Here is a 27,399-nt window from a genome sequence, read left to right on the forward strand (position 1 = left end):
CAGTTTGCTTACCTTTAATGTTTTTGTTTTTTGCATTGGGCAACCTCTAGTGGTTCTTCGGAAAATAACTCTTGAATATGAACCTATAATCTTATCAAGCATTTTGTTTGAGTATCTATTATCTTCTGATCTCACATTTCTGTGTTACCTTATAATAAGTAAAAATGTCAAGTAATAAGCCTTTTGGGATTAATTAAACGCACCACAGCAAAGAAATTAATATTTTGTTTTTTAATAATTGTACTGATATTACTACAGAAAGATGAAAAGCTTCTCTGAAAATACCTAAAGGACAAGAAGCAGCCAGTCACGTGGAATTCTGGGTCTAGTGTGTTCCATGTAGAAGGAGTAGCAGGTGTCATGGCCCTGAGTTAGCTATGAACTTCATGTTACTGAGGAATGGGAAAAAGGCCGCGTGGAAGTGCGCCTTTAACATCTCTAGTGAGGAGGGCAGGGGGTTAGAGAGAAGGTAAGAGGGGGAGTCAGACTTGATTATAGAAAACCTTGATCATTGTCAGAAGTTTTGATGTTATTCTATCTACAGTGAAAAACCTTTGGAAGATGTTAGGAAGGGGAATGACATAAATTTCTGGGTTTTGGGTAGAAAAGATGGTTTGTAGGGGTGGTCATGAGGAGTAGAAAACAACAAACTTGTTCTTAAATTAGGATGAGGAAGAGAGGAGATAATGACTGGGTAAGTAGCAGTGAAAATGCAGAGAAATTGTTGGATTTGGGATGTATTTTTGAAGGTTGACCTAGGCCTTGCTAATGGAGTACATATAAGGAGTGAGGGAAAGAGAGAAGTTAAGGATGGCTAAGTTTTTAAGCTTGAGCAACTGGGTGCCATGGTCTGACTTGGCGCACTAAAAAGAGGATAAGGATCAAGAGTTCTCTTTTTACTTTGTGAAGTTTGGCCTGAAATAGGCTAAGTTGTTGTTGTTGCTGTTGTGTGCACGTGTGTGTGTGTGTGTGTGTGTGTGAGTTAAGAATGAATGTTTCTCTTCTAGCATACTGTAATATTGTACTTTTGATCTCCTTTTATCTCTTTCAGCTTTGGAGGAATTTTTTACATCACTCATGAAACAAGAAATGGTGAATATGCCCCGTGGGGTCTATCACTTGGCATTGAAAGGAGGCGGCCGCTTAGACCAAGGAAAGACAGTAGCAGGAATCCCCAATTTTATGTTAAAAATGTACGGAACGAACAAGCAGCCAGGTTTGAAACCTGGCCTTGCAGGTGAGCATATTACACAGTACTCAGCTACAAGTTTTTTTTTTTTTCTTTCTGTCTCAGATGTATCTAACTTTAAAATATATCTGGTTAGGGAAAAATTAAGTCGTATATGTACTTTATGTACTTTATTGTTGTACTTTCATTTTTTTATGTACTTTATTGTTGTTCAATTACAGTTGTCTGCATTTTTTCCCCACCACTCCCCCACCCCACCCTACAAGTTTTTAATATAATCTTTTAACTTACATTTTTGAGTAGGGTGGAGTATTCATGGCAAGGCATTGCTGCCATTGCTAACATGTAGACACAGCAAGATAAATGACAAAATAAATCCCATTTTAAAGGCATCAGGGAACTGTAGAAGCAAAAATGAATAGAAGACAAAAATACCAGAATAGGAGACCCCTTGAGGACTGCTCCCATCCCCAAGAAGGGTATTCAGTGATTCTAGTTGTGGGCTAGGGTTGGGGTTTGGCCGGGGAGAGGCTGATTAGAGGACAGAGAAACCAGTGGACCTTTTATAGGTTCCACTGAACTAGGGTGATGTGATGGTAAATTTTATGTGTCAGTGTGATTGGGCGAAGAGGTGCCCAGGTAGCTATTAAAACATTATTTTTATATATGTCTGTGAGTGTGTATTCAGAAGAGGTTAGCATTTGAATCTGTAAATTGAGTAAAGAAGATCACCCTCACCATTGTATTTGGGCATTGTCCAATCTGTTAGAGGCCTGAATAGAACAGAAAAAGCATGAAACTGTTCTCTTTGCAGGAATGAGTATGTCTATCTTCTGCCCTTGGACATTGTCCCTATTGGTTCTCAGGCATTTGGACTCCAACTGAATTAATTATACTGCTGGCTTTCTGTTTCTCCAGCTCACAGATATTTACCTCTTTTTCCTTCTGTTTCTCTGAAGACTTTGACTAATATAAGAGACGAATTGGAGATTTTCCTCTTAAGATATTTGCTAAATTTTGAGTTTGCCCTGAAAGTCAAAGAACTAGGCTGATGCTTCTTCTGAGAGGCAAAGTGAAATCTCCTTCAGTCTTGTGCGTAGGGAGCAAAGACTGGCTAGGAGAATGGGTCTGAAAACAAAGGACATGAGTAGTGAATTAATACTAAAGATATAGCTCGTTGCACCTGGGTGCATTTACTGATTTCGACTTGAGCTAGAGGCTGAGTTAAGAGGCTGATGCATGAGATAGAGAAACCAGTAGAGATCTTACATGGTGCCTGAGTGACAGCACAGGAGACTTGAGGAACCCCCAATACACAGCCTGTGTCTGCCTCCAGATATTTGCCAAGATTTGGAACTTTAAGGGATGGGAGAGGTAAAGAGGTAAGCTGAAAACCTATGAGAACAGATCAGAATCTCTCATAACTATTCCATACTTAAGAGTCCGAGTAGACTGCCAATTGAAAATCTTGGGGAGGCATATTCTAGGAACAGGGTTGAACCAGACATAGACTGAGATTTACCAGAGCTATAAATAAGCCTAACCCAGTCCAGTCCCTGATTTGATTGTGAAGATCAGTCCTTCACTCTATCTGCCTGACAGAGGAGAGGAGTTTAACACCATTTCGACTAAAATTTCTGTGGTTCTTTTATTTACTATCCCGTATGCAATGAAAAAGTTCTGGACATATGAAAAAGGAAGAAGCTAGAAATGTAGGGACATTTCATGGAGATAATGAAGTCTCTCCATTAAGAAAATATCACTGTTTTCAGAAGGGAGAGGGAAGGAAATTTAAGGGGGAAAAGGGGGAGGGATTTGGAGGAACAAGTATGAAGGACACAGGGACGAGAACTAAGGGGGGTGGAAATGGGAGGGAGGTGGGGACCACGGGGCGGGGGGCTGGGATGGGAGAAATAGACAAAAAACTGTACTTGAAAAATACTAAATAAAATTTAAAAAAAGAAAATATCACTGTTTTAATCAGTGTACACAAAATAAAATAGCTTCAAATTATATGACAAAAATGAGCAGACCATTTTATTTTTCAAAAAGATGAAATAGACCTGCAGTAAAAGTGTTAAACATTAAAGTGTCTTTTTCAATAGCTTGATGAGTAAGCAGACAAATAAAGTCAGTAAGTTTGCAGAATATCTGAACAACACTCTGAACAAACATTACTTAGTTGACATACATAGAACAGTGATAGAATTCCTATGCTTTTTGCTGGTACATGGGGGAACTTACCAAAATGACAATATGACAAACCATAAACTTCAACAAATTTCAAAATACTGAAGTCATTTAGAGCCTGTCCCCAGATGAACATGGAATGAAAAGTAAATACTCGAAAGATAACGGGAATGGCTCCAGTCGCCTAGAAATGGAACATTACATTTATAAATGATCCAAGAATTAAACTAAAAATCAAAATGGAAATCAGAAAATAGCTTAAACTGAAGTATAATAAGCCAATCACAACTGCTAAAAGAGTGTTACAGGGAAACTTATACCTGCAGAAAATATATTCAGAAAGAAAAAAGGAAAAAATAATGATTTAAGTTTCTATCTCAAGATGCTTAGAAAAGAACAGCAAATTAAATTTAAAGAAAGGAAAAAGGAAGGAATAATAAATGTAAGAATAAAATTTAGTGCAGTAGAAAACATAAAATCATCATAGCCAAAAGTTGATTCTTTGAAAATTTAACAAAATGGTAAACTTATATAAGTTCAGATAATAAAATACAGAAATGTAGATATACGCATGCTTGTTATCACCATTGTTCAGTATTGTAATGGAGGACATAGCTAGTGTAATAAGCCAAAAAAAAACAACTCATAAGTGTTAGAAAAGAATAAATAAAATAGTCATTATTTGCAGATGGCATGATTGTGTACACAGAAAATTATCTACAGATTAATTGGGTTAATAAATGAATTCAGCAAGATTACTGCATATATACAAAGGTCACCATATAAAAATCAGTGATAATTTAAAAGATTTTAAAAAACTAAATAATCACTACAAAATTGCCCCCCAAATCAGTGAGATATTCTATGTACCATTCAAATAAAAATATGATTTAAAATCTATACCATTTATAGTAGTATCAAAAAATACCAAGTACCCAGAGGAAATTTATCAAAAGCATGCAAAACCTTTATGCTGGAAGATACAGAACATTACAGAGAAAAATTAAACAAATTCTAACAAATGGAATTATATACAATGCATATGGACTAGAAGACTGTGTTGTAAAAATGTTAATTCTCTTCAAATTGATATTTAGGTTCATCCCAATCCAAGTCAGTATCCCAGTGGGGTTTTTTGGAAATTGGTAAGCTGATTTTAAAATATGCATGAAAATGCATGAATAGCCAATGAAATCTTGAAGAATAAAAACAAAGTAGGAGGATATACATTACTGGATGTCAAAATCTATTATAAAACTGCAATGATTGACCATGTGGTCCTGGTGCAAGGACAGACAAACAGACCAATGGAAGAATATGGAATGTTGAGAAATAGACACACATAAGCAAGGTCACCAGACTTATTACAGAGGCGGCACTGCAGTACTGTGGAGAGACGGGATGATCTTTACAACAAATGATTCTGTAATTAAGTGCTCCAGTTATAAAAATAATGACAAAATATATTAAAATCAGGAACATGTGTTAACCAGAATGTACCTTAAAGAGAGTACTAAGGCAAACCACAGAATGCAAGAAGAAATAATACATATATCTGATAAAAACTCTTATCTAGAATATGTAACACATTTTTGCAAATCAGTGAGAAAAAGACAATCAGAAAACAGAAAATAGAATTAAACACCCTTCAGAATGAGAGTATTCAAATGTCCAGTGAACATATGAGTAGATGATCAACTTAGTCAACTTGATGAAATTAAAATCTTCTTATATAAGATACTACCCCATAAAGCATAGGAATTCTGTCACTCTACTTACTATATGTCAACTAATTAAACTTTGTTCACAGTGTTGTTCAGATATTCTGCAAACTTACTGATTTTATTTGTCCGCTTCATCAAGCTATCGAAAAAGGCACTTTAAAGTTTAGCACTTTTACTGCAGGTCTATGTCATCTTTTTTGAAAAAAATCTTTTTGAAAATAAACTACTCTGCTCATTTTTGTCATATATTTTGAAGCTCTTTTGTTTTGTGTACACTGAACAGATAGGTTAAAATGCAAAAAAGATGAGGGTTCCGGCCAAGATGGAGGTGTAGGTAGAAACCCTTCACTTCCTCTCACAACCAAAAGGAGGATAACAACCGATCTAAAATCAATAAACAATGAGAAGCACCAGAAAATTAAACTGCATAAAACTTCAACAACCAAGGAATTAAAGAAAAAAAATCAACCAAAACAACCAGACCAGTAAAGCAGACCCCCATGGGGGGAGTGACTCAGAAAAACAGCTGAGGGGTGGGGCTGACTTAAGGGGGAAGCTGAGACTCAGAGCTGACTGTGGGCTACGGCTGGGGTTGCTGCAGTGGGAGATACTTCCATTCTGACACAGGAGTCTGTTTGAAGGTGCGCTAGAGATGAGCAGGCGAGCTGCACTGTTCCCTCTCTGGTCCCTCCCCACAGGCAGCACAGCAAAAAGGGTTGCCCTGCCTCGGCGAACACCTAAGGCCCTGCCCCTTACAACCTATCAGCTGCACCAAGACAAAGAAATATGGCCCAAATGAAAGAACACAGCAAAACGTCAGACCTAAGTGATGAGGACATTGCCACCTTAACCGATGGAGAATTTAAAGCCTGGTAATCACAATGCTCACAGAACTGATTAAACTTAGTCAAAAAATGAAAGAACAAATGAAAAATACTCAAAATGAAATAAAGCAAAATATGCAGGGAACCGACGGTGACAATAAGGAAACCAGGATTCAAAGCAACAATATGGAACAAAAGGAAAAAATAAAACATTCAACTGGATCAGAACGAAGAAACAATCCAAAAAATGGGAGGCTGAGGACTCTCTGGGACCACGTGAAATGTTCCAATATCTGAATTATAGGGTTACCAGAAGGAGAACAGCAGCAGCAAGAAATTAAAAACTTATTTGAACAAATAATGAAGGAAAACTTCCCCAATCTGGTGAAGGAAATAGACTTTCAGGAAGTCCAGGAAGCTCAGAGAGTTCCGAAGAAGTTGGACCCAAGGAGGAACACACCAAGACACATCATCATTTATTTACCCAAGATTAAAGACAAAATCCTAAGAGCAGCAAGAGAAAAGGAGACAGTTCCCTACAAAGGAGTTCCCATAAAACTATCAGCTGATTTCTCAAAAGAAACATTACAGGCAAGAAGGGGCTGAAAAGAAGTATTTGAAGTCATGAAAGACAAGAACCTGCATCCAAGATTACTCTATCCAGCAAAGCTTTCATTTAGAATGGGAGGGCAGATAAAGTGTCCTTCCCAGATAAGGTCAAGTTAAAGGAGTTCATCCTCACTAATCCCTTACTATATGAAACGTTAAAGGGACTTAACTAAGAAAAAAAAATGATGAAAAATATGAACAATAAAATGACAACAAACTCACAACTATCAACAAACCTACAAGAAAAAACTAAGCAAACAGCCAGGACAGGAACGGAATCAGAGAAATGGACATCATACAGAGGGAGTTTGGTGGGGAAGGGGAAGGGAGGAATAGGGGGGGAAGGTACAGGGAAGAAGAAGCATAAGTAGTAGGCATAAAATAGATGGAGAAAGATAAAAATGGTATGGGAAATAGGACTCAAAGAACTTACAGGTACAACCCATGGACACGATGAACTGAGGTGAGGGGCAGTGTTGAAGGGTCGGGGGGGAGGCAGAGCAGAGGGAGGATAAAGGGAAAAATTGGGAAAACTGTAATAGCATAATCAATAAAAATACTTAAAAATAAATAAAGAAAAAAAGATGGAAAATACAAAGTGTTGGTAAATATGTGGAGCAACCGGAACTGCTGCTGGAATGCATGTTAGTACAACCACTTTGGAAAACTGGTACTGAATAAATTTATACTGTTACCGAGGTATGTCATTCCTAGGGATAAACCCAAATGAAGTCACTAGACGACAGGTGTATATATAGTGTGTGCATGAGCAGCATTGTTTGAGTTGCCCTGTACTTGGAGGCTATCTAAATGCCTATTGACAATAAAATGGATAAATAAATTGTGGTTTGTTCACATGATGGAATATTATTCAGCAATAAGAATGAATGATTCTTGCAATGATTATGCTGACTGAAGTCAGATTTTTAAAAAGCCATTTTACAGTCTAATTCTATTTATATGAAGTACCATAGTAGGCAAAGTGGTTTCTAGAAGGTTGCTACCTTTGAGACAGGGTTGCATGTGACTGGAAGGAAACAGGAAAGGCTTCTGGGATGTTAGTAATGTTTTGTTTCTTCATCTGGGTGGAGCTCAGACATGTTTGTTCAGTTTATGAGAGTTAACTGAACTCTGTATGCTTATGGTGTGTATACCTTTGTCTGTGTATACCATTCTTCAAAACGAGATGTTTAAAAATGTAATGATCTCGGTTTTAAATTATCTTAGTCCTTCAGTGTGTCTTTCATTGGCTTAAAATTACCCAGGCAGTTTCCAAGACTACCCCAACTCACTCTAGCACTTGTCTGCCTGTCCTTACTTTTCCCCTAATACTGGTGGTCAGCTGGAGCTAGAAGTTCAGTTTGAGAACTTAATACATCAGGGTAGGAAGGACTGGGAAGAGAAGGGTTAGAGGAGCAGGGAGGGAAAAGGGAAGAATCAATGTACATAAGTGCTGGTATGAGGAAAACCTTGTCCACTTGTAGGTATCAACTGAAGGAGCCCATGGTATCAGGAGATTGATATGTGCAAGCATTTCTCTTTAATTGTAATTTTTTTTAAAAAAAGCTTAATAAAATCTCTAAAGCAACAGTTCATAAAATTCAAAGGAACTCATGACTTGTAAACTTATTCATTTATTTAAAAGTGAATAAAGCTTTGATGAACAAGCAAGCAAAATATAATCAAAGACACTGAAATTGAGAACAGGCTGACAGTGACCAGAGGGGAGAGGGAGGGCATTCTAGGGGAAAAGGGTGAAGGGTTTGCAGGAACAAGTATCAAGGACACATGGACAGTAACAAGTGGGGATAGAAATGGGAGGGAGGTGGGGAGGGCTAGGGTGTTGGCCTGGGGTGAGGAGGAAAGGCAGGAAACTACTGGAACAACAATAAAAAATGTTGAAAAAATAAATATGTAAAAAAATAAAAGTGAATAAAGCTTTGAAATAAGTGATAGTTTAAATATAAGTTATACATTCTACTTTTTCCTTGGACACCTATAGCCAAATATAATTTGCTTGGCAAATTCTTTTAATTTGTAAATTCTCTATATATATGGATTGAATATGGATTACTGGGAATCTAATCAATGAAGTTTTCAAAAGAAATGTTTTTCTGTTGTTTTTTTTAAGGTGGTATGTTATTTTGTTACGATGTTTCAATGTATCAGAGTAAAGATGGTAAACCTTTGAATCGACTGATGGCCAATAGAGGGCGCAGTTTCAAGCAGACCTCACTTGCTCTAGTGCATGAGGTAGGTGCCTTCCAAAACCCTAACAGGTTCTTCTTCCTTGTTTGTTTTGATATTTTTCTTTTTACTTTATGCTCATGAAATTTAGTGTATATTTGGAAATTTTTCTCTTTATCATAATTAATTTAAGTTGTTTTAAAAGGCAACCAAAATAGCTGACCCAACTAAATACTAAAATATTTTAATAACCCTCTGGGAGAAACTGGCCTGCTTCCCCTAATGCCCAGCCTAATATTTGGGAATAGTCTCTATTGGGTTATTTCATCAATTTTTAACTTCCATTGTAAAGAATAAATACCAACTTGTTATTTAAAGATATTATTTTGCATATTTTTAAAATTCTAATCCTTTGCAAGTATGTAGGGCATGAGTGTTTATATTTTGTGAATGTAAGAAATTAATAGTAAATAAAAATGCTTAGGTTAAAAAAAACTTTGATTTTAGTGTTTATTTTACTTTTCAACTACACTTTTAAAATAAAGCTTTGTGATGCCATTGCAAGATTTGCATGAAATCTGATCATTGCAAATATAGCAATACCTGAAGGATGTGGAAAGATGGAAGTTACTTGGGAAATGTGTGTTTTTATTGTTGTTTTTTAAACTTTTTATGGCAGTTGCTCATTCAAATGTATATAAATTAAAATGTATGAATGAAAGCAAAATATCACAGCAAAGAGATTTATTTTATATATATGTAATTTATACAGCAGCTATAAATAGAAAAATATAAATTATACTAGAAAAATTAATGGAGATGATGTAAAAATAGGGCTTCTGTGCTATGTACTAAATCTTATATTGATGCACAATTTATAAATCTTGGCATTATTAATTTGGTTTAGTTATATTCCAATTACCACCAGTTAGCAAAACTGATTTTTAAAGAAGCATCTTTATCCTATGCCACCTGTGCTCCTTTAATATATTTAGTTGGAGTTCAAATTATGTAAACATTTGGTTCAGAACCATTTTCGTCTAATACAGTATCTTCATTTAACGAAGGAGGGAAGAAAGATTTGGGAAGATCACTGATTCTCTACGAAGTAGAGAGGTTTACTTTTATGAAAGAAGGAAAAACATAGGTGATTTCTAGATATGTTTTTTCTAGAATCTTATTAGTTGGTGTAGAGATGGGAGAAATTTGTTACCTTTTTGTGCTTATAAGCTGTGCACTTAGGTATTTGAAGGATAATCAAGGTATCAAATATTACTGGAAAGCTGATTTTAATATTCAGAATCAGAACAGAAACAAAAAGTGCGAATGTGGAGGATAGCAGTAGGTATCTAATAAATTCAGCAAATGGTATCAAAACTTATAAGGTATGCTTTAGATATGAACAGATGAAATATTTGGGTTAAGATACTTACTACTACTGTTATAGAATGTCTAGAAGATTTCAAAGAGATGAGAAAATTAAGATCATTATTTTAGGAGTCAATCAAAAGATATGTTGGACAGGATTCTGCCAAAGCTATGGTAGGATTAATAACAGTTTTAAGAGCTGCTTAACAAGAATAACATTTGCAATAATAATAGCTAATAACCAGCTCAGGCACTTTAAAAATTGCTACATAGATGTTAATTTATTTTATCTTTACATTAACACTGTGAGGATGGTACTGTTAACATGCTCGAAATCATGGAGCGGTGCCTGCAGGCTGAAAACCGTGCAGGGTCAATCCACAGTCCTTGAACTACCCTATACCAGGTTAAGCAGAGCACATTTTAAAAATACCTTTGGATCGTTAGAAAATGACTCTAGTATTTCCTAGCTCTTCTTCTTGCTTCCAGTCTTTTTATTGTTGCGGTCCATTTGATATTTTTCTAGCTGAAGTTTCTTAAAACTCCATTTTGCTTCCTATCTCTACATTATTCTGTGTTATTTTATTTTAAGAAAAAACTATCATGGGTGTTTCAAGTTCACCCATTTATGGGTCTTTGGGTTGTTGCCAGTTTTTGGCAATTATGACTAAAGCTGCTATAAGCATTCCCATGCAGGTATATTTGTGGCCATTTGTTTTCATTTCTTTTGAGTAAATAAATACCTAGGAGTGGGTCTGCTAGTTTATATAGTGGTTGAAAATATTAATAAGATACTTCCAAAATGTTTTCATAGTTGACCGTCCCATTTTGAATTCGCACCATCTCTATTTATAGACATCATAATGAAAACAAAAAGAATCTACAAAAAAAGTACAATACTGTGTAAGTGGGTTTATTAAGGTCATAGAAACATATTGATTATGTGTTTGCATACTAGTAATGAACAGTTGGAAATGAAAGCAAAAACATCTAATTGAATTTCTGGTCTGTGGATATAATACATACAGAGTGTCTGCTCTCACCGCCTCTGTATACATTTGCCTAATTGCTCTGTGTAGGGCTCTCCAACGCAGTGTTGACGAGGAGTGCTGAGAGAGGGTGTTCTTGTGCACAGTCTTCGGGGAAAGCGTTCAGCTTAATAACATTAAATGTGATGTTAGTATGGAGGGTTTGTACATATCCTTCATTGGGTTGACAAAGTTTCCTTTTGTTCCTAAATTGCTGAGATTTTTTTTGTTTTTCAGGAATGAATGTTGAGTCTCGTCAAATGTTTTTTTTCCCACATCTTTCAAGATGATTGTATACTTTTTTAGTGTGTTAATGTGGGGAATTATTTTGGTAGATTTTTCTATTGTGAACCAAACCCGCATTGCTGTGATAAACTCAACTTGATCACAATGTATTATCCTATCTATACATTGCTGAATTTGATTTGCTAATAATAATTGATTAGGAATGTTTAAATCTATGGTCATGAGGGATATTGTTATGTAGTTTCCTTCTAGTATTTTTGTGTGGTGTGTTGTCAGGGTAATGCTATCATAATAAATAATATTTCTTTACATTTTTGATACAATAGAATATTCCAGGCTTGGAGGTTTCTTTAGGAATCTTTGTAACTATGAATTCATTTTATCTGGCCAGCTGTTTGTCTGCCTGTCTATCTCTCCATCTGTACCTGTCTGTCTATTCACCTATCCGTTCATATCTGTCTATTTGGTCTACCTACCTACCTGTCAGTTTGTCTGTACATCCATTTATTCTTCCATCCATCCGTCCATCTGTCCCTACTAAACCTGAAGAATGGATTTGATTGGCACAGCACACACAATTAGTGTCTTTCTGCCTTTTGAAAGTGTAAAATCGGGGAGGTCTTTGGGTTTGTTTTTTTTGTCATGTTTAGCTCCAGTGCCTGGTATTACTGGTATGTAGTACACACTTCATAAATGTTTGTTGAATTAATGATTATGATCTTTTAATGCTTGGATGTATCTTATCTTTCATATGTACATGTAGTGGGATAGTTTTCTTTTCCCAAAAATGTTGTTACTAAGTTGGTGGTGAATCTTATAATTGTTAAGGTCTTACTAAGAAACGACATTATTGTCATCTGAACAAGCTCTTAGGTACTGCTTTGTATTGTTATTCATTTATATGGTTTAGCCTCTCCTCCCTGCTAAAGATTACATACCCCTACAGGATATTCTGTGGCCTTCTTAAGGCTCACAGCTATAAGTGGGTGAGTGAGTGAATAAATTCATATGGGTAAAATAATTTTGATATGAATATTCAAGAGCTATGCTCTTCATATTTTGAAGTATATTTTGCTTAATTTAATTGCCAATATTTCTCAATTAACTATGTTAGTTAACTCAAGTAATTTCCAAATCATGGGAAGCTAGCTATTTCTAGAATTAGTGATGAATCATTTTGGAAAATGTTATGTCCTGTTCTTTTGGAGGAAAATTCTTTTTTTCATTAACTTCTTTTAAAATTTAATCTTTATTGTATTTTTGTCCCATTACCATTTATCCCCCTTATATCCCCATGCCTGCAGTAATCACCACACTGCTGTCCATGTCCAGTTCTTTTCCCTTTTTTCTCAGTTCTTCTACCCCTCACCCCCACCCCCTCCACAGCTGTCATTCTGCTCTCCATCTGAGCCTGTTCCCATTTTCTTTGTTAGTTCGGTTTGTTCATTAAATTCCACATATGAGTGATATCAGATAATATTTGTCATGCTCTGCCTGGCTTATTTTACTTAGTGTAATGTTCTCCAGGTCTGTCCATATTGTTTCAAAGGGTAAAATTATCTTTTTTACAGCCAAGTAGAGTTCCATTCCGTACCTGTCCCATAGTTGTTTTATCCACTCATCTACAGATGGATGTCTACTTGAGCTTCTCCCATATCTCAGTGATTGTAAATAATGCTGCAATTAACATAGGGCTGCTGTTGTTCTCTGGAATTAGAGTTTTGGGTTCTTTCAGATACATGCTCAGAAGTGGGATCACTGAGTTGAAAAGCACATCCATTTTTAATTTTTTGAGGTATCTCCATACTGCCTTCCACAGTGGTTGCTCCAGTTTGCATTCCCATCAACAGTGCAAAAGGTTTCCCCTTTCTCCACATCCTCGCCAGTACCTGTTGTTTGTTGATCTCTTGATGATGATGATTCTGATAGAAATGAGATATCTCATTGTGGTATTAATTTATATTTCTCTGATGATTAGTGATGTTAAACATCTTTTCATACATCTATTGGCCATCTGTATGTCCTCTTTGGATAAGTGTCTAGTCTGGTCTTTTACCCAATTTTTAATTGGGTTGTTTGGGGTTTTTTTTTCGGTGTTGAGTTTTGTAAGTTCTTTAAACTTTGGATATTAACCCCTTATCAGATATATCAGCGAATACTACCTATTCTGTGGGTTGTCTTTTTGTTGATTATTTCCATTGCTGTGAAAAAGCTTTTTAGTTTGATATAGTCCCATCTATTTATTTTTTCTTTTGTTTCCCTTGCCTGTGGAGATGTATCCAATAAAATATTGTTACAAGCAATGTCCAAGATTTTGCTTCTTATGTTTTCTTCTATGATTTTTATGGTTTTGTGTCTAACATTTAAGTCTTTGATCCATTTTGAATTTATGCTTGTGTGTGGCATAAGGAGCTAGTCTAGTTTCATTTTTTTGCATGTATCTGTCCAATTTTCCTAATACCATTTATTGAATAAACTATCTTTAGCCCATTGTATGTGCTTGCATCCTCTGTCAAATATTAATTGACTATAAAGGTGTGGGTTTATTTCTGGGCTCTACTTTGTTCCATAGATCTATGTGTTTATTTTTATGCCACTACCATGCTGTTTTGATTAGTATGGCATATAGTGTAATTTCATATTAGGTAGTGTGATTTCTCCAACTTTATTCTTTCTTAGTATTGCTGTTGGTACCCGGGGCCTTTTGTGATTCCATACAAGTTTTTGTTCTAGTTCTGTGAAACACATCATTGGAACCTTGATAGGAATTGTATTGAATCTATGGATTGCTCTGGGTTGTATGGACATTTTAACGATGCTAATTTTTCCTATCCATGAATATGGTATGTGCTTCCACTTATTTGTATATTCTTCAATTTCTTTCTTCAGTGTCTTACAATTTTTGGTGTACAGGTCTTTTACATCCTTGGTTAGGGTTATTCCTAGGTATTTTATAATTTCTGAAGCAATTGTGCATGGGATTGTTTTCTTAATTTCCCTGTCTATTAATTCATTATTGTCATATAAAAAGGCAGCTAATTTCTAGATATTAATTTTGTTTTCTGCTAATTTGCTGAATTCATTTATCAGTTCTAGAAGTTTCTTGGTGGAATCTTTGGGGATCTGTATGTACAGTATCATGTCATCTGCAAATAATGACAGTTTTACTTCTTCCTTTCCAATTTGGATGCCTTTTCTTTCTTCTTTTCTGACTGCAGGGCTAGGGTTTCCTGTACTATGTTGAATAAGAGAGGTGAAAGCCAACATCCCTGTCTTGTTTCTGACCTTAAGGAGAACACTTGTAGTTTTTGCCTATTGCCATGTATAGCCTTTATTATGTTGAGGTATGTTCCCTCTATTCCCACTTTCTGAGAGTTTTTATCATAAATGGGTACAGGAATTTATCAAATGCTTTTTCTGCATCTATTGATATGATCATTGATATTCTTCATTTTGTGTGTGGTATAAGGAGCCACATTTATTGATTTGCAAATGTTGTACCAACCTAGCATTTCCCGAATAAATGTGGTGAATCACATTTATTGATTTGCAAATGTTGTACCAACCTAGCATTTCCTGAATAAATCCCACTTGATCATGGTCTATGACCTTTTTGATGCATTGCTGTATTCAGCTTGCTAATATTTTGTCAAGGATTTTAGCATCTGTGTTCATCAGGGATATTGGCTTATAATTTTTTGTTTTTATCTTAATGCTGAGCTAGAAAATGATGGGAGTCTTCTCTCCTTTTGAATCTTATGAAATAGTTTGAGGAGGAGAGGTTTTAGTCCTTCTCAGAATGTTTGGTAAAATTCACCTGTGAAGACGTCCAGTCTAGGGCTTTGGTTTGTTGGGAGGTTTTTTGGTTTTTTTTTTTTTTTTTTTTTTTGGATTACTGCTTCCATTTCACTAGGGATAATCTGTCTATTCATATTTTCTTATTTTCCTGATTTAGTTTTACAACATCGTATGTTTCTAGGGATTTATCCATTTCATCCAGGTTGTCCAGTTTGTTGGGATGTGGTTGCTCAGAATATTTTCATATAATCCCTTGTATTTCTTTGGTGTCCGTTGTTATTTCTTCTCTTTCATTTCTGAATTTATTTACTTGGGTTCTTTTTCTTTTTTTCTTGATAAGCCTGGTGAAAGGTTTGTCAAACTTGTTTATCTTTTCAAAGAACCAGCTCTTAGATGCATTGATCTTTTGTGGTGGTTTTTTTTTTAAGACTCTATTCCATTTATTCCTGCTATGATCTTTCTACTCACTTTTGGGCTTTTCTTGTCATTTTTTTACAAGTTTCTTTAAATGTAAAGTTAGATTATTTATTTGAACTTTTTTCTTTCTTTCTTTTTTTTTTGAGATAGGCCTGTAATGCTATTAATTTCCCAGTAAGAGTTGCTTTTCCTGTGTCCCACAGATTTTGGATTATTGTGTCCTCATTTTCATTTGTTTCAAGGTATCTTTTGATTTCTTCCTTGATCTTGTGTTGACCTATTTGTTGTTTAATAACTTGTTATTTAGCTTCCATGTCTTTGCATGTTTTTCAGTGTTCTTGTGATTGATTTCTAATTCAATAACATTGTGGTCAGAGAAGATGCTTGATATGATTTCAATCTTCTTAAATTTATTGAGACTTGTTTTTTTTGTCCTAACATGTAGTCTGTCCTAGAAAACATTCCATGTGCACTTGAAATGTATGTATATTCTGCTGCTTTGGGGTGAAATGCTGTGAAGTTATCAATTAAGTCCATTTGATCTAGTATATGTTTAAGTCCACTGTCTCCTTGTTGATTTTCTACCTGGCAGATCTGTCGATCAAAGTCAGTGGGGTGTTAAAATCCCCAACTATGACTGTATTTCTGTCTATCTCTCCCTTTATGTCCATCAAGATTTGCTTCACATATTTAGGTGCTTCTGTGTTAGGTGAGAAAATGTTTACTAAGGTTATATCCTCTTGTTGGGTCATTCCCTTTATCATTATATAGTGTCCTTGTTTGTCTCTTACTATAGCCTTGGTTTTAAAGTCTATTTTGTCCGATATAAGTACTTCTACCCTGGGTTTTTTTCCTTTCCATTTACATGAAATATCTTTCTGTGTGGGTATCTTTTGATCTGAAGTGGGTGTCTTGGAAGCAGCATATATGTAGGCTTAATTTTCTTATTCATTCAGCTACCCTGTGTCTTTTAGTTGAAACATTTAAGCCATTAACTTATAAGGTGATTATCGATAGATATTTTCCTATCTTTTTTCCTTTTCTTTTTCTTCTTCTTCTTAAAGCAAGCTCTTTAACATTTGTTTGCAGTGCTGTTTTGGTGTTAACAAATTCCTTTAGCTTTTTCTTGTCTGGGAAGCTGCTTATTTCTCCTTCAATTTTAAATGATACCTTGCCAGGTAAAGTAGCCTTGGTTGTAGGTCCTTGCTTTTCATCATTTTGAATATTTCACACCACTCTCTTCTGCTCTGAAATGTTTCTGTTGAGTAATCTGATTCCAGTCTAATCCGTGCTTCCTTGTAGGTAATTACCTGCTTTTCTCTTGCAGCTTTTAGGATTCTCTCCTTGTCTTTAAGCCTTGTTATTTTAATTATGATGTGTCTCGGTGTTAGCCTTTGGGTCCAACTTGTTTGGGACTCTCTGAGCTTACTGGAATTGTGTGTCTTTTTCCTTCACCAGATTAGGGAATTTCTCAGTCATTATTTCTTCAAATAGGTTCTCAATCCCTTGCTACCCCTTTTCCTTTTGGTATTCCCATGATGCAAATGTTATTACACTTCGTGCTGTTCAAAATATTTCTTAGGGTCTCCTCATTTTTTCAATTTTTTTTCTTTTTGCTGCTCTGCCTGCATGTTTTTTTCTACCTTGTCTTCCAAATCACTGATTCGATCCTCTGCTTCACCATTTTATTCCTTCCAGTGTACTATTTATTTCAGATACTGCATTCTTTATTTCTGACTGGTCCTTTTGTATGGTTTCTATGCCTTTTTTCATGTTGTTGAGTGTTCTTATAATCATTACTCTAAGCTCTCTATCTGATAAATTGCTTACCTCCATTTCATCTAGTTCTTCTGGATAATTCTCTTGTTTTTCATTTGGGGTCTCTTTGTCTTCCCATTTTAACTGTTTCTTTGCATGTGTTTCTATATATTAGGTAGATCTGCAGAGACTCTGGTGTAGACCTTTGTCAGAACTGCATGTGACTGGCCCTGGTCAACTTGTTTGGCGCCATCACTGACTTTTTTTAAAGTGAAACTGACTCACATTACTTTTCGAAGACACAGATCTAAACTGATTTGGGTTTGATCTGACCTACCAGGAGCCATTCTACATATAGTATTCTCCCCTTTTTCAACGGGCCTTACATCCCAAGACTCCCAGGAAAATTCCTGAAGCCACAGATAGTACTATACCCTATATTTACTGTGGTTTTTTTCCTGTGCATACCTATGATAAAGCTTAATTTATAAACTAGGAACAACAATAGTATAATAGAATTATTGTAATAATATACTCTAAAGTTATTTGAGAGAGAGTGGTCTCTCTCTCAAAATATTTTATTGTGCTGTATTCACCCTTCTTCTTGCAGTGTTGTGCGTTGATCAGTTTTTTACATAATAAAGTGAGGTAAATGACATAAACATTGTGACAGCATTAGGCTACTATAAGGGATACTTGAACACAAGCACTGTGATATGGCAACAGTCCAGCTGATACCTGAGACAGCTACGAAGTGACTAACCAGGAGGTAGTATATACATCATAGAGACACAGGACAAAGGGATGATTTATATCATGGGTAGGGTGGAGCAAGAAACCTAAGATTTTATAACAGTACTTGGAATGGTGCTCAATTTAACAGTTATGAATCATTTCTAGAATTTTCCTTTGAATATTTTTATATTGCAATTGAATATGATAACTAAAACCTCAAAAAGTAAAAGAGCAGCTAAGGGGGACTGCTGGAAGGACTACTGTGATCACTCTCCTGTTGAGATTTCTTTAAAACTAAGTGTCCTCTCTCTCTTTGCTCATTTGAACAGGGCACAACCAGGGGTCATTTGAGATCTACTGGGGCTTGTCCAAGCTCAAGGGACTGTCCTCTTCTACTCTGATTCCTAACTTCTATATCTCATCCTGAAGCTAACTTGGTACCTGTTAATGAGGAAGTTGAAGGTGAATAACATTTTCCTTCCCTGTCTCATCATCCATGGTATTTCTAATTCTGACATCACACTCTCATCTACGTTGAATGATACTGGTTTGTCCCTGGTGAGAATGTCAGTCTTGCTTCATCATCTCCTCTGTCTTTGGGCACATGCAAATTCTCCCTGGTCCTGCTGCTGCTCCCAACTATATTTCTACCTCCACATTAGGCAGTGAGTTCTTTTCTCATTTTTATTTCAGCATAACCTTATCTGGACTTATTGGTGGCACTTCTCTGAAGGAAATCTTTGCTTCTAAATTCTTTCTTCTTATTGATCATCATTTGATTATTTTTACCTTATAAATTAGTTTTCATCATTCTCCTTTAATTTTTTCCCTAGATGCCCAAAAGTACATGGTATATGTAGCCCATTATTTAAAATACAAGGAGTGTATTTGCCTTTTTCTTTCAGTTTCTTCTTTATTTAACAACCCTTATATCTATAATAAAGAACATGTAGTAGTAGAGCCATTCATGCAATATGAAACCGTTAGATGAAAATTCTGAATAGTAATTGGGAGAAGTAGTATCTGTGCTTAGTATACACTCCCCTTAGAAAACACCGTGAAAAGTATGGTTTGCTGTATTTTAAAGACTCCATAATTACTATGTGATGTGAGTTGTTATGGTAACTGGCTTTCCCCCCTTCTATTAAATAACAGTAAATGGTTGCTTGAGATGTGATTGAATTGTCAGCTTTCCAGCTGACATTACCCTGATGGGGAAGGGGGTTAGGGGTGAGGGGAGAAAGACAAACTGAACAAAGAGAGAGAGAATGAATGAAAGAAGAAGGGGTGAAGGAGAGAGAGAGAGAGAGAGAGAGAGTTTTAAATGTCCAGAAAGCACCTTCAAAGAGATGGGTGTCATTTTAAAAATGTGTCCATAAGTCCTCCCTTCTTGTCTTCCAGTCACTGTTTGTCATAGAATAGGAATAAAAAAACATTGTTTTGGGCAAACAAGATTAGTATTGACAGAAAATTGAAGCCTATTATGTCTTATATGTAAACAATGGGATATTGAATGGCTTTGGGGGTCTCTAACACTAAGTACAAATGATTTTTCTCCTGGGAATGTGGGAGGAGTGTGTGTGTTTGTCACAGACCAAATGTGGTGGCTTGCTATTCATGTGTCTGTAGCAACTGAAGTTAAATACTTTTATTATTTGGATAATACATATATCTGGGGAGCATGAAAAAATGCCTTTGTGAAACTGGGGCTTTAAATCAATAGTCAGAAGTTTACTTGTCATTCTTACATGCTGCCTTACTTTATCTCGTTCTAGTTTGACAATTAAAGCTTGCCTTATTGATTCGTAGTATTTAATGAGGGGCTGTTAAAAGGGTATTTTCTGATAAACAAATAATCTCACTTGTTATGATCAGCCAGAGGCAGGAAATAATACCAAATTTTTAGGCAGTGTATTCCGAACAGTAAATTAACTCATTGGGGCACCATGTAGGCCTTCCAGTAAGACATGTATCAGTGAGGAAACAAGATCTACTTTTCATTCTGTTGTCAGAATTGCCCTACATTGTGAACTGTGTGCCTGAGCAGAGTATTTTCTGTTCAGCTAGTATTTCAGATCTACTTAATTAGAGGCTGTAAGTTTGGTTAGGAAATTTCAAACTATAAATTTTATCATACTGGCTTTAAAGTTTTGCCTTGTCACGCACTGTGTTCTTATCTGGAATGAAACATTTCCTGGCCAGAACATTTTGGACAAGCTTTTATAAAATTTCAAATAATTGCATCCTCAACAACCTGTTGTTTGAGTTTTGGTGTTTCCACTAAAAAAAGTTTTCTAAAATTGTGCTTCTAGCATGATTGAAAGTTGTACATCGTAATCTTTTGTGATCACTTGTTATGGTAGTATAGTTTTCACTTGACAAAATTTTGTTTTAAAGCAAATACATTTAGTTTGTTTAAAGTCAGCAGGTACTTAATTGAACACTTACGTGCAAGACACTGTTATGGGTGCCACAGGAAAGATTCCGGGATGAACAGGACATGCATGATCTCTGCCTGTAGGATTGTATGAGGTTAAAATCCTTACACAAATAATCTAAGATTGAACTCATTGACTGTCAGAGGAGAGGATCGTGTACTAGACATTATTTCTGTAAGTACCGATGAGAGGGAAATGGCATTAAACAAAGAGGAAACAGTGGGTGCAAAGGTCCTATTGAATATAGGGGAGGCTCGGTGACTGGATTATAATCCAGTTCAGCCAGAATACAGGTTAAATGAAAGAGAAGAGCAGAAGATCAAGTGGGGAGGTGGGTTGAGGATCTTGGCCAGCAGAGTTCTAACATAAGAACAATTATTTCTTAAAGTAAATGTTGTACTTTTGAGTCTAAAAGTCTTTGAACAAAGTTCAAAAGAGTTTGAACTTTATTCTTTAAGGAACCATCAAGGGTTTCTGAAGAGAAGTTCTGAGTTAATGTGATAGTAGCTGTGCCATTTAGGGTGCACTAGAAGGAGGAAAGGCCCTGACTGGGTGGCTTAGTTGGTTGGAGTGTCGTTCCATGCACCAAAATGTTGTGGGTTCAATCCCTGGTTGGGACACTTATGGGAGGCAACAGATCATTGTTTATTGCTCACTTGCTCTGTCTGAAATCAATAAACATTTCCCTGAGTGAGGATGAAAAAAGAAGGAGGAAGAAAGATTTTAGTTTTAGGGGATTACTTAGGTGACCTCAGTAATCTAGGCAGGAATTAGGACTAAACCTATGAGGAAGAAAGTAGGAACAAATATAATAAACATTTCAGAGCAAAGGTAGGGTTGGTAGTTGAGTTAGGGGAGATAAAGAAGTCCAGAAGAAACCAGAAGTTTTAAACTTGTGTGACTGAGAAATTGATAGATAGTATTGGTAGAAAAAGGAACAATGAGTACAAGAGTGGGTTTTGAATGATGATGACTAAGAAATGTACAGTGTGTAATAGGTGGAGCAAGGTGTGTGGGTGAGAAGTACATGTTCTAAAAATAGTGATTTCTATTTAGTAAAGAGAAACTATGTCTTTTTAATTTTATTTTTGTTGAGGTATAATACGCATACAGTAGGTTTTATACCGTTTAGTGTATAGTTCTATGAATTTAAACAGTATACCCCTTCCTGTAACCAGTACCACAGTCAAAATGAGAACAGTTTCATCACCCTAAAAATTCCCTGCGCTCCTTTGTAGTCAACCCCATCCCCCTCCCCTGTCTACTTAAAACCACAGATCTCTTTTGTATCCCTCTGGTTAAACTGCTTAAAGAGTCCTAGGAGCCACCACAAACCGGGGTCTGATGATCAAGAGGGCTGAGTGCCAAATCCCCAGCCTTTGCCCTGACTTCATCTGGACAAGGTTGAATTCTCTGTCTTCTGTTTTATATGTCGGCATTTTCCTTAACAATTTGGGTGGGGCAAAAATATCTACATAGCTAAATACTTAAAGACTATTATTCTGTAGTGTTACTGGTACGACTGTCTGAGCCACCATTATTCCTTACCTGGCTTGTTGCATGCAGTAAGTAGCCTCTGAGTCGGCTTCCTCATGTTGACCTTTGCCCTCCACAATGATTATAGTGGTCAGCATGATTCCTTTACAGTAGATCAGATGATATCCTCCTCCTCCTCAAAATTTGTAATAGCTCCCCATTAGTAAGAATAAAGGCAGGTCCTGAAAAATCACCTAGAAGATCCTATGTCATTTTAGGGTCTTTTCTCTTTCTACTCCCTACTCACCAGCCTATTCTCTTTCTACTCCCCTCCGTGCTATAGGTACCGGCCTTCTGTCTGTCCTCTAACAGATCGCCGTGTGCTATGCTCATTTTAGGACTTTGCCTTATTTTTTTTAATTTAAACTGAACTGTAATTCACATAACATAAAACTTAACCACATTAAAGTTTACAATTCATAGCATTTAGTACATTCACAATATACACAGTTACGTCTACCTAGTTCCAAAACATCTTCATCCCCCTCACGTGAGACCTGTGTCCCTTAAGCAGTGGGGAGGGGAAACTCGCCATTTCCCCTGCCTTCTTGTTCTAGTCGCTTCCCTCCTTCATCCCCACACTGGAAACCACTAATTTGCTTCTGTCCCTATGGATTTACCTATTCTGGATATTTCATATAAATGAGATCACATAATATATGACCTTTTGTGTTGGGCTTCTTGCACTTAGGATAATGTTTCTAAGGTTCATCTACACGGTAGCCTGTGTCGACACCTCATTCTCTTTTGTGGCAGAACGATATTATATTGTGGATATACCATATTTTATTTATCCATTCATGCATTCATGAACCTTTAGGTTATTTTCACCTTTTGGCTATTTTGAAAATGCTGCTATGAACGTTCATGTACAAGTATTTGTTTGAATACATGTTTTCATTTTACTTGGGTATATACCTAGTAGTGGAACTGGTGTGTTATATGGTAATTCTGCCTTTAACTTTTTAAGGAACCACTAAACTATTTTCTGTAGTAGCTGAATAATTTTATATTCCCACTAGCACATACCTTGGATTTTACATCTTCATGTCCTTCCAGTTTTCAGTCAGACTTCTTCTCAAAGAGACCTATTCTGACCACCCTGTTTAACTTTGTCACCTGCTCCCATCTCCACCCTTTCCTGATTAGCATTCTTGTCCCTCTTACATTATTTGCATGTTTCCCTAATGTAGTGTCTTTTTGAGGCATGTGCGTAACATTTCATTATACTTACTACCTCTTACACACAGAAACTCTTGCTCTTCCCTAAATCATAGGACTCACCCATCTCAGCAGTTCACCAGACACCTGTCCTTGCAAGGGAATGTATAGTTAGTTATAGGAAGAGTAACCTCCACATAGTCCTTGCAGCTTGATGCACTGTGCTTGAGAACCCTGCCATATCATCTGCTGAATAACAGGGTTGCAGCTTTATTATTTGAATTTTTTCTCCTAAAGACCATCATTTAGTCCTTTATTTTTATTTTATTGTTGTTCAAATACAGTTGTCTGCATTTTCCCCCATCACTGCCCCCACCCCAGTCAGCCCCACCTCCCTCCCCCATTCCACCCCCACTAGGTTTTCCCATGTGTCCTTTATAGTTGTTCCTGAAAACACTTCCCCCACCCATTATCCTCTACCACCTCCCTTCCTGAACAATATTATATTGTGGATATACCATATTTTATTTATACATTCATTCATTCATGAGCCTTTAGGTTCTTCCCCCCCCCTTTTTTTTTTTTTTTGAGATGCTCTGTTTAATCTTCTTTAAAAATATATTTTATTGCCCAGGCTGGTGTAGCTCAGTGGATTGAGCACGGGCCTGCGAACTAAATGACCGTGGTTCAATTCCCGGTCAAGGCACACGTCTGGGTTGCAGACCGGTTCCCAGCAGGGGGACACATGAGATGCAACCACTCATTGATGTTCTCTCCCTCTCTCTCTTTCTCCTCCCCCCTCTCCCAAAAAATGAATAAATAAAATCTTAAAAAAATAAAATCAATGAAAAATAAAAATATATTTTATTGATTCTGCTATTACAGTTGTCCCATTTTCCCCCCTTCATCCTCCTCCACCCTGCACACCCTCTCCCACCCACATTCCTCCCCTTTAGTTCATGTCCATGCGTCACAAGTTCTTTAGCTTCTACATTTCCCATACTGTTCTTGCCTTCCCCCTGTGTATTTTCTACCTACCATCTATGCTACTTACTTCTTGTACCTTTTCCCCCTCTCTCCACCTCCCACTTCCCTGTTGCTAACCCTCCATGTGGTCACCATTTTTGTGGTTCTGTTCCTGTTCTAGTTGTTTGCTAAGTTTGTTCTTGTTTTAGGTGTGGTTGTTAATAATTGTGAGTTTGCTGTCATTTTACTATACATGTTTTTTATCTTCTTTTTCTTAAATAAGTCCCTTTAACATTTCATATAATACAGGCTTGGTGATGATGAACTCCTTTAACTTGACCTTTTCTGAGAAGCACTTTATCTGTCCTTCCATTTTAAATGAAAGCTTTGCTGGATAGAGCAATCTTGGATGTAGGTCCTTGCCTTTCATGACTTGGAATGCTTCTTTCCAGCCCCTTCTTGCCCGCAAGATTTCTTTTAAGAAATTGGCTGATAGTCTGATGGGAACTCCTTTGTAGGTTACTGTCTCCTTATCTCTTGCCGATTCTAGGATTCTCTCCTTCATTTTAATCTTGGCTAATGTAATGATGATGTGCCTTGGTGTGTTCCTCCTTGGGTCCACCTTCTTTGGGATTCTCTGAGCTTCCTGGACTTCCTGGAAGTCTATTTCCTTTGCCAGATTGGGGAAGTTCTCCCTTATTATTTGTTCAAATAAGTTTTCCACTCGTGGCTATTCCTCTTCTCCTTCTGGTACCCCTATAATTCGAATGTTGGAACATTTGAGGATGTCCTGGAGGTTCCTAAGCCTCTTCTCATTTTTTTGAATGGTTTCTTCTTTCTTTTCTGGTTGGATGTGTCTTTCTTCCTTCTGGTCCACACTGTTGGTTTGAATCCCAGTTTTCTTCCCATCACTATTGGTTCCCTGTATATTTTCCTTCATTTCACTTAGGGTAGCCTTCATTTTTTCATATAATTTGCAAGCAAATTCAACCGATTCTGTGAGCATCCTGATCACCAATGCTTTGAAGTGTGTATTTGATAGGTTGGCCATCTCTTCATTGCTCAGTCGTATTTGCCCGGAGCTTTGATGTGTTCTCCATTTGGGCCATTTTTTTTTTGTCTTGATGAGCCTGTTACATAGTGGGGACAGGGCCTTGGGTGTTCACCAGGGTGGCACAACCCAGTATCTGGGTTGTGACACTTTATGTCGGGGAGGGGTCCAAGAGGGAACAATGGCACTTGCTTCGCTTTCTGTCAGATTTCAGTCTCTTCTGCACTTCCCCCAAGCAAACTGGGCCTTTCTGTTGCTGATTCCCTTGTGGGTGGGCTTGTGTACATTCCAGGACCCTGTGGGTCTCTCCAACAAATTCTCCTGTGAGTCTAGGAATTTCTCCTGCCACATCCACCCCCACAGGGGTTTTCAATTGGTGTTTTGAGGCTTTATTTCCTCCTGCTAGAGCCCTGGGTTTTGAGGTCTGTCTCGCTCTCCAGTTTCACCTGGTTTATCTGTCTGTGAATGTGGGGCTGCCTGGTCAGCCAGCCACCTTGCATGTTGTGCCCAGCTTCACAGTCACCACCTTGCTGGTTCTGTTGTTGCTACCCCACACCTGGGGTCTGCCTGCTGCCAACTTGCATGCCCAGTGCCGCCGCTTTTTTTGCCGTGACCCCTCTCGGCTCAGCTGCCTGACTCTGCCCCTCCTACTGGTCTGGATGAATGTGTTTATTTTAACTCCTTGGTTGTTGGACTTCCATACAGTTCAATTTTCTGTCACTTCTGGTTGTTACTTTGTTTCTAAATTGTTGTTGTCCTTATTTTGGTTATGTGAGGAGTCACAGTGTGTCTATGCCTCCATCTTGGCTGGACCCTTTAGGTTATTTTCATGTTTTGGCTATTTTTAAAATGCTGCTATGAAATTGTTCTTAATTTCAATGTCTTTGGTTATATTTTGCTTGCTCGTTTGTTTTGTCGATTAGGTTCCACTTAAAGGTGAGATCATATGGTATTTGTCTTTCACCGCCTGGCTTAGCATAATGCTCTCCAGTTCCATCCATACTGTTGCAAAGGGTGGGAGCTCCTTCTTTCTTTCTGCTGCATAGAATTCCATTGTGTAAAGGTACCATCATTTTCTGATCCACTCATTTACTGATAGGCACTTAGATTGCTTCCTGAACTTGGCTATTACAAATTGCGCTGCTGTCAACATTGGGGTACATAGGTTCTTATGGATTGGTGTTTCGGGGTTCTTAGAATATAATCCCAGCTGGGTCAAAAGTCAGTTCCATTTTTTAGTTTTCTAAGGAAATTCCATACTGTTTTCCACAGTGGCTGCTTCAGCCTGCATTCCCTCCTCCTGTGCACTAGGATCTCTTTTCTTCACATCTTCTGCAACACTTTTGTTTGTTGGTTTGTTTTTGATGGCCCATTCTCAGTGGCATGAAAGGGTATCTCATTGTGATTTTAATTTGCATCTCTCTGATGGCTGGTGATGCTGAGTTTCTTTTCATATGTCTCTGGGCCCTCATATAAGTCATGACACCATAAAAGTCCTAGAGGAAAACGTAGGCAGGGAAATCTCAGATAGTCCAGCAATATTTTCACCGAGATGTCCCCTAGAACAAGGGACATAAAGGAAGGAATAAACAAATGGTGGTCTCATGAAAATGAATTTTTTAAAGATTTTGTTTATTTTTAGGGGAGAAGGCAGAGAGAAAGAGAGGGTGGGAAACATTGATGTGAGAGAGAAACATCAATCGGTTGCCTCGCACATACCCACAGCCACAGACCTGGGTCGCAACTGAAGTATGTGCCCTGACTGCAAATGGAACCAGTGACCTTTCAGTTGCAGGATGCCATCCAACCCACTGAACCACACCAATCACGGCAGAAATTATTTTGTTGATTAGGTTGACTTCAAGGGCTTCTAACAAGTAATGCAAATAATACATAACTTTCATACTTTAAAGACGTGAATTGTATTTTCCAGCCTAGCAACATTAACCTTTATGGGTAGCTGTAGGTAGAATTGGAATAGCTTCCTCTTTTGCCTATAACACAACTGGAATGTGGGTGTTGACTGTCTTTAAGCTGTTTCCCCACGTCTCTCTTTAGTAAGAGAAAGAGCAAGAGAATGAATGCATCTTTAAGGAGATTTGTTCACAGCTAACTCCGTAGAACGCTAAACCTACATATAATCTCATAAAACCTAAGGAGCACAGGCTGACGTC

General features: G+C 37.1%; 1 protein-coding gene across 1 annotated transcript in view; it reads left to right on the forward strand.

The window, feature by feature from the left end:
- Window positions 1–27,399, forward strand: part of FOCAD (focadhesin) — a 321,710-nt gene that overhangs the window by 204,329 nt on the left and 89,982 nt on the right. Inside the window, exons 20-21 of the mRNA XM_053656269.1 lie at window positions 1,052–1,237; window positions 8,668–8,789. Of these exons, the coding sequence (XP_053512244.1) occupies window positions 1,052–1,237; window positions 8,668–8,789 (308 nt within the window). The remainder of the gene's footprint in view (window positions 1–1,051; window positions 1,238–8,667; window positions 8,790–27,399) is intronic.

Source organism: Artibeus jamaicensis, unplaced genomic scaffold, assembly GCF_021234435.1.
Source record: "Artibeus jamaicensis isolate MK-2021 breed Jamaican fruit bat unplaced genomic scaffold, CSHL_Jam_final scaffold_1964, whole genome shotgun sequence".
NCBI lineage: Eukaryota > Metazoa > Chordata > Mammalia > Chiroptera > Phyllostomidae > Artibeus > Artibeus jamaicensis.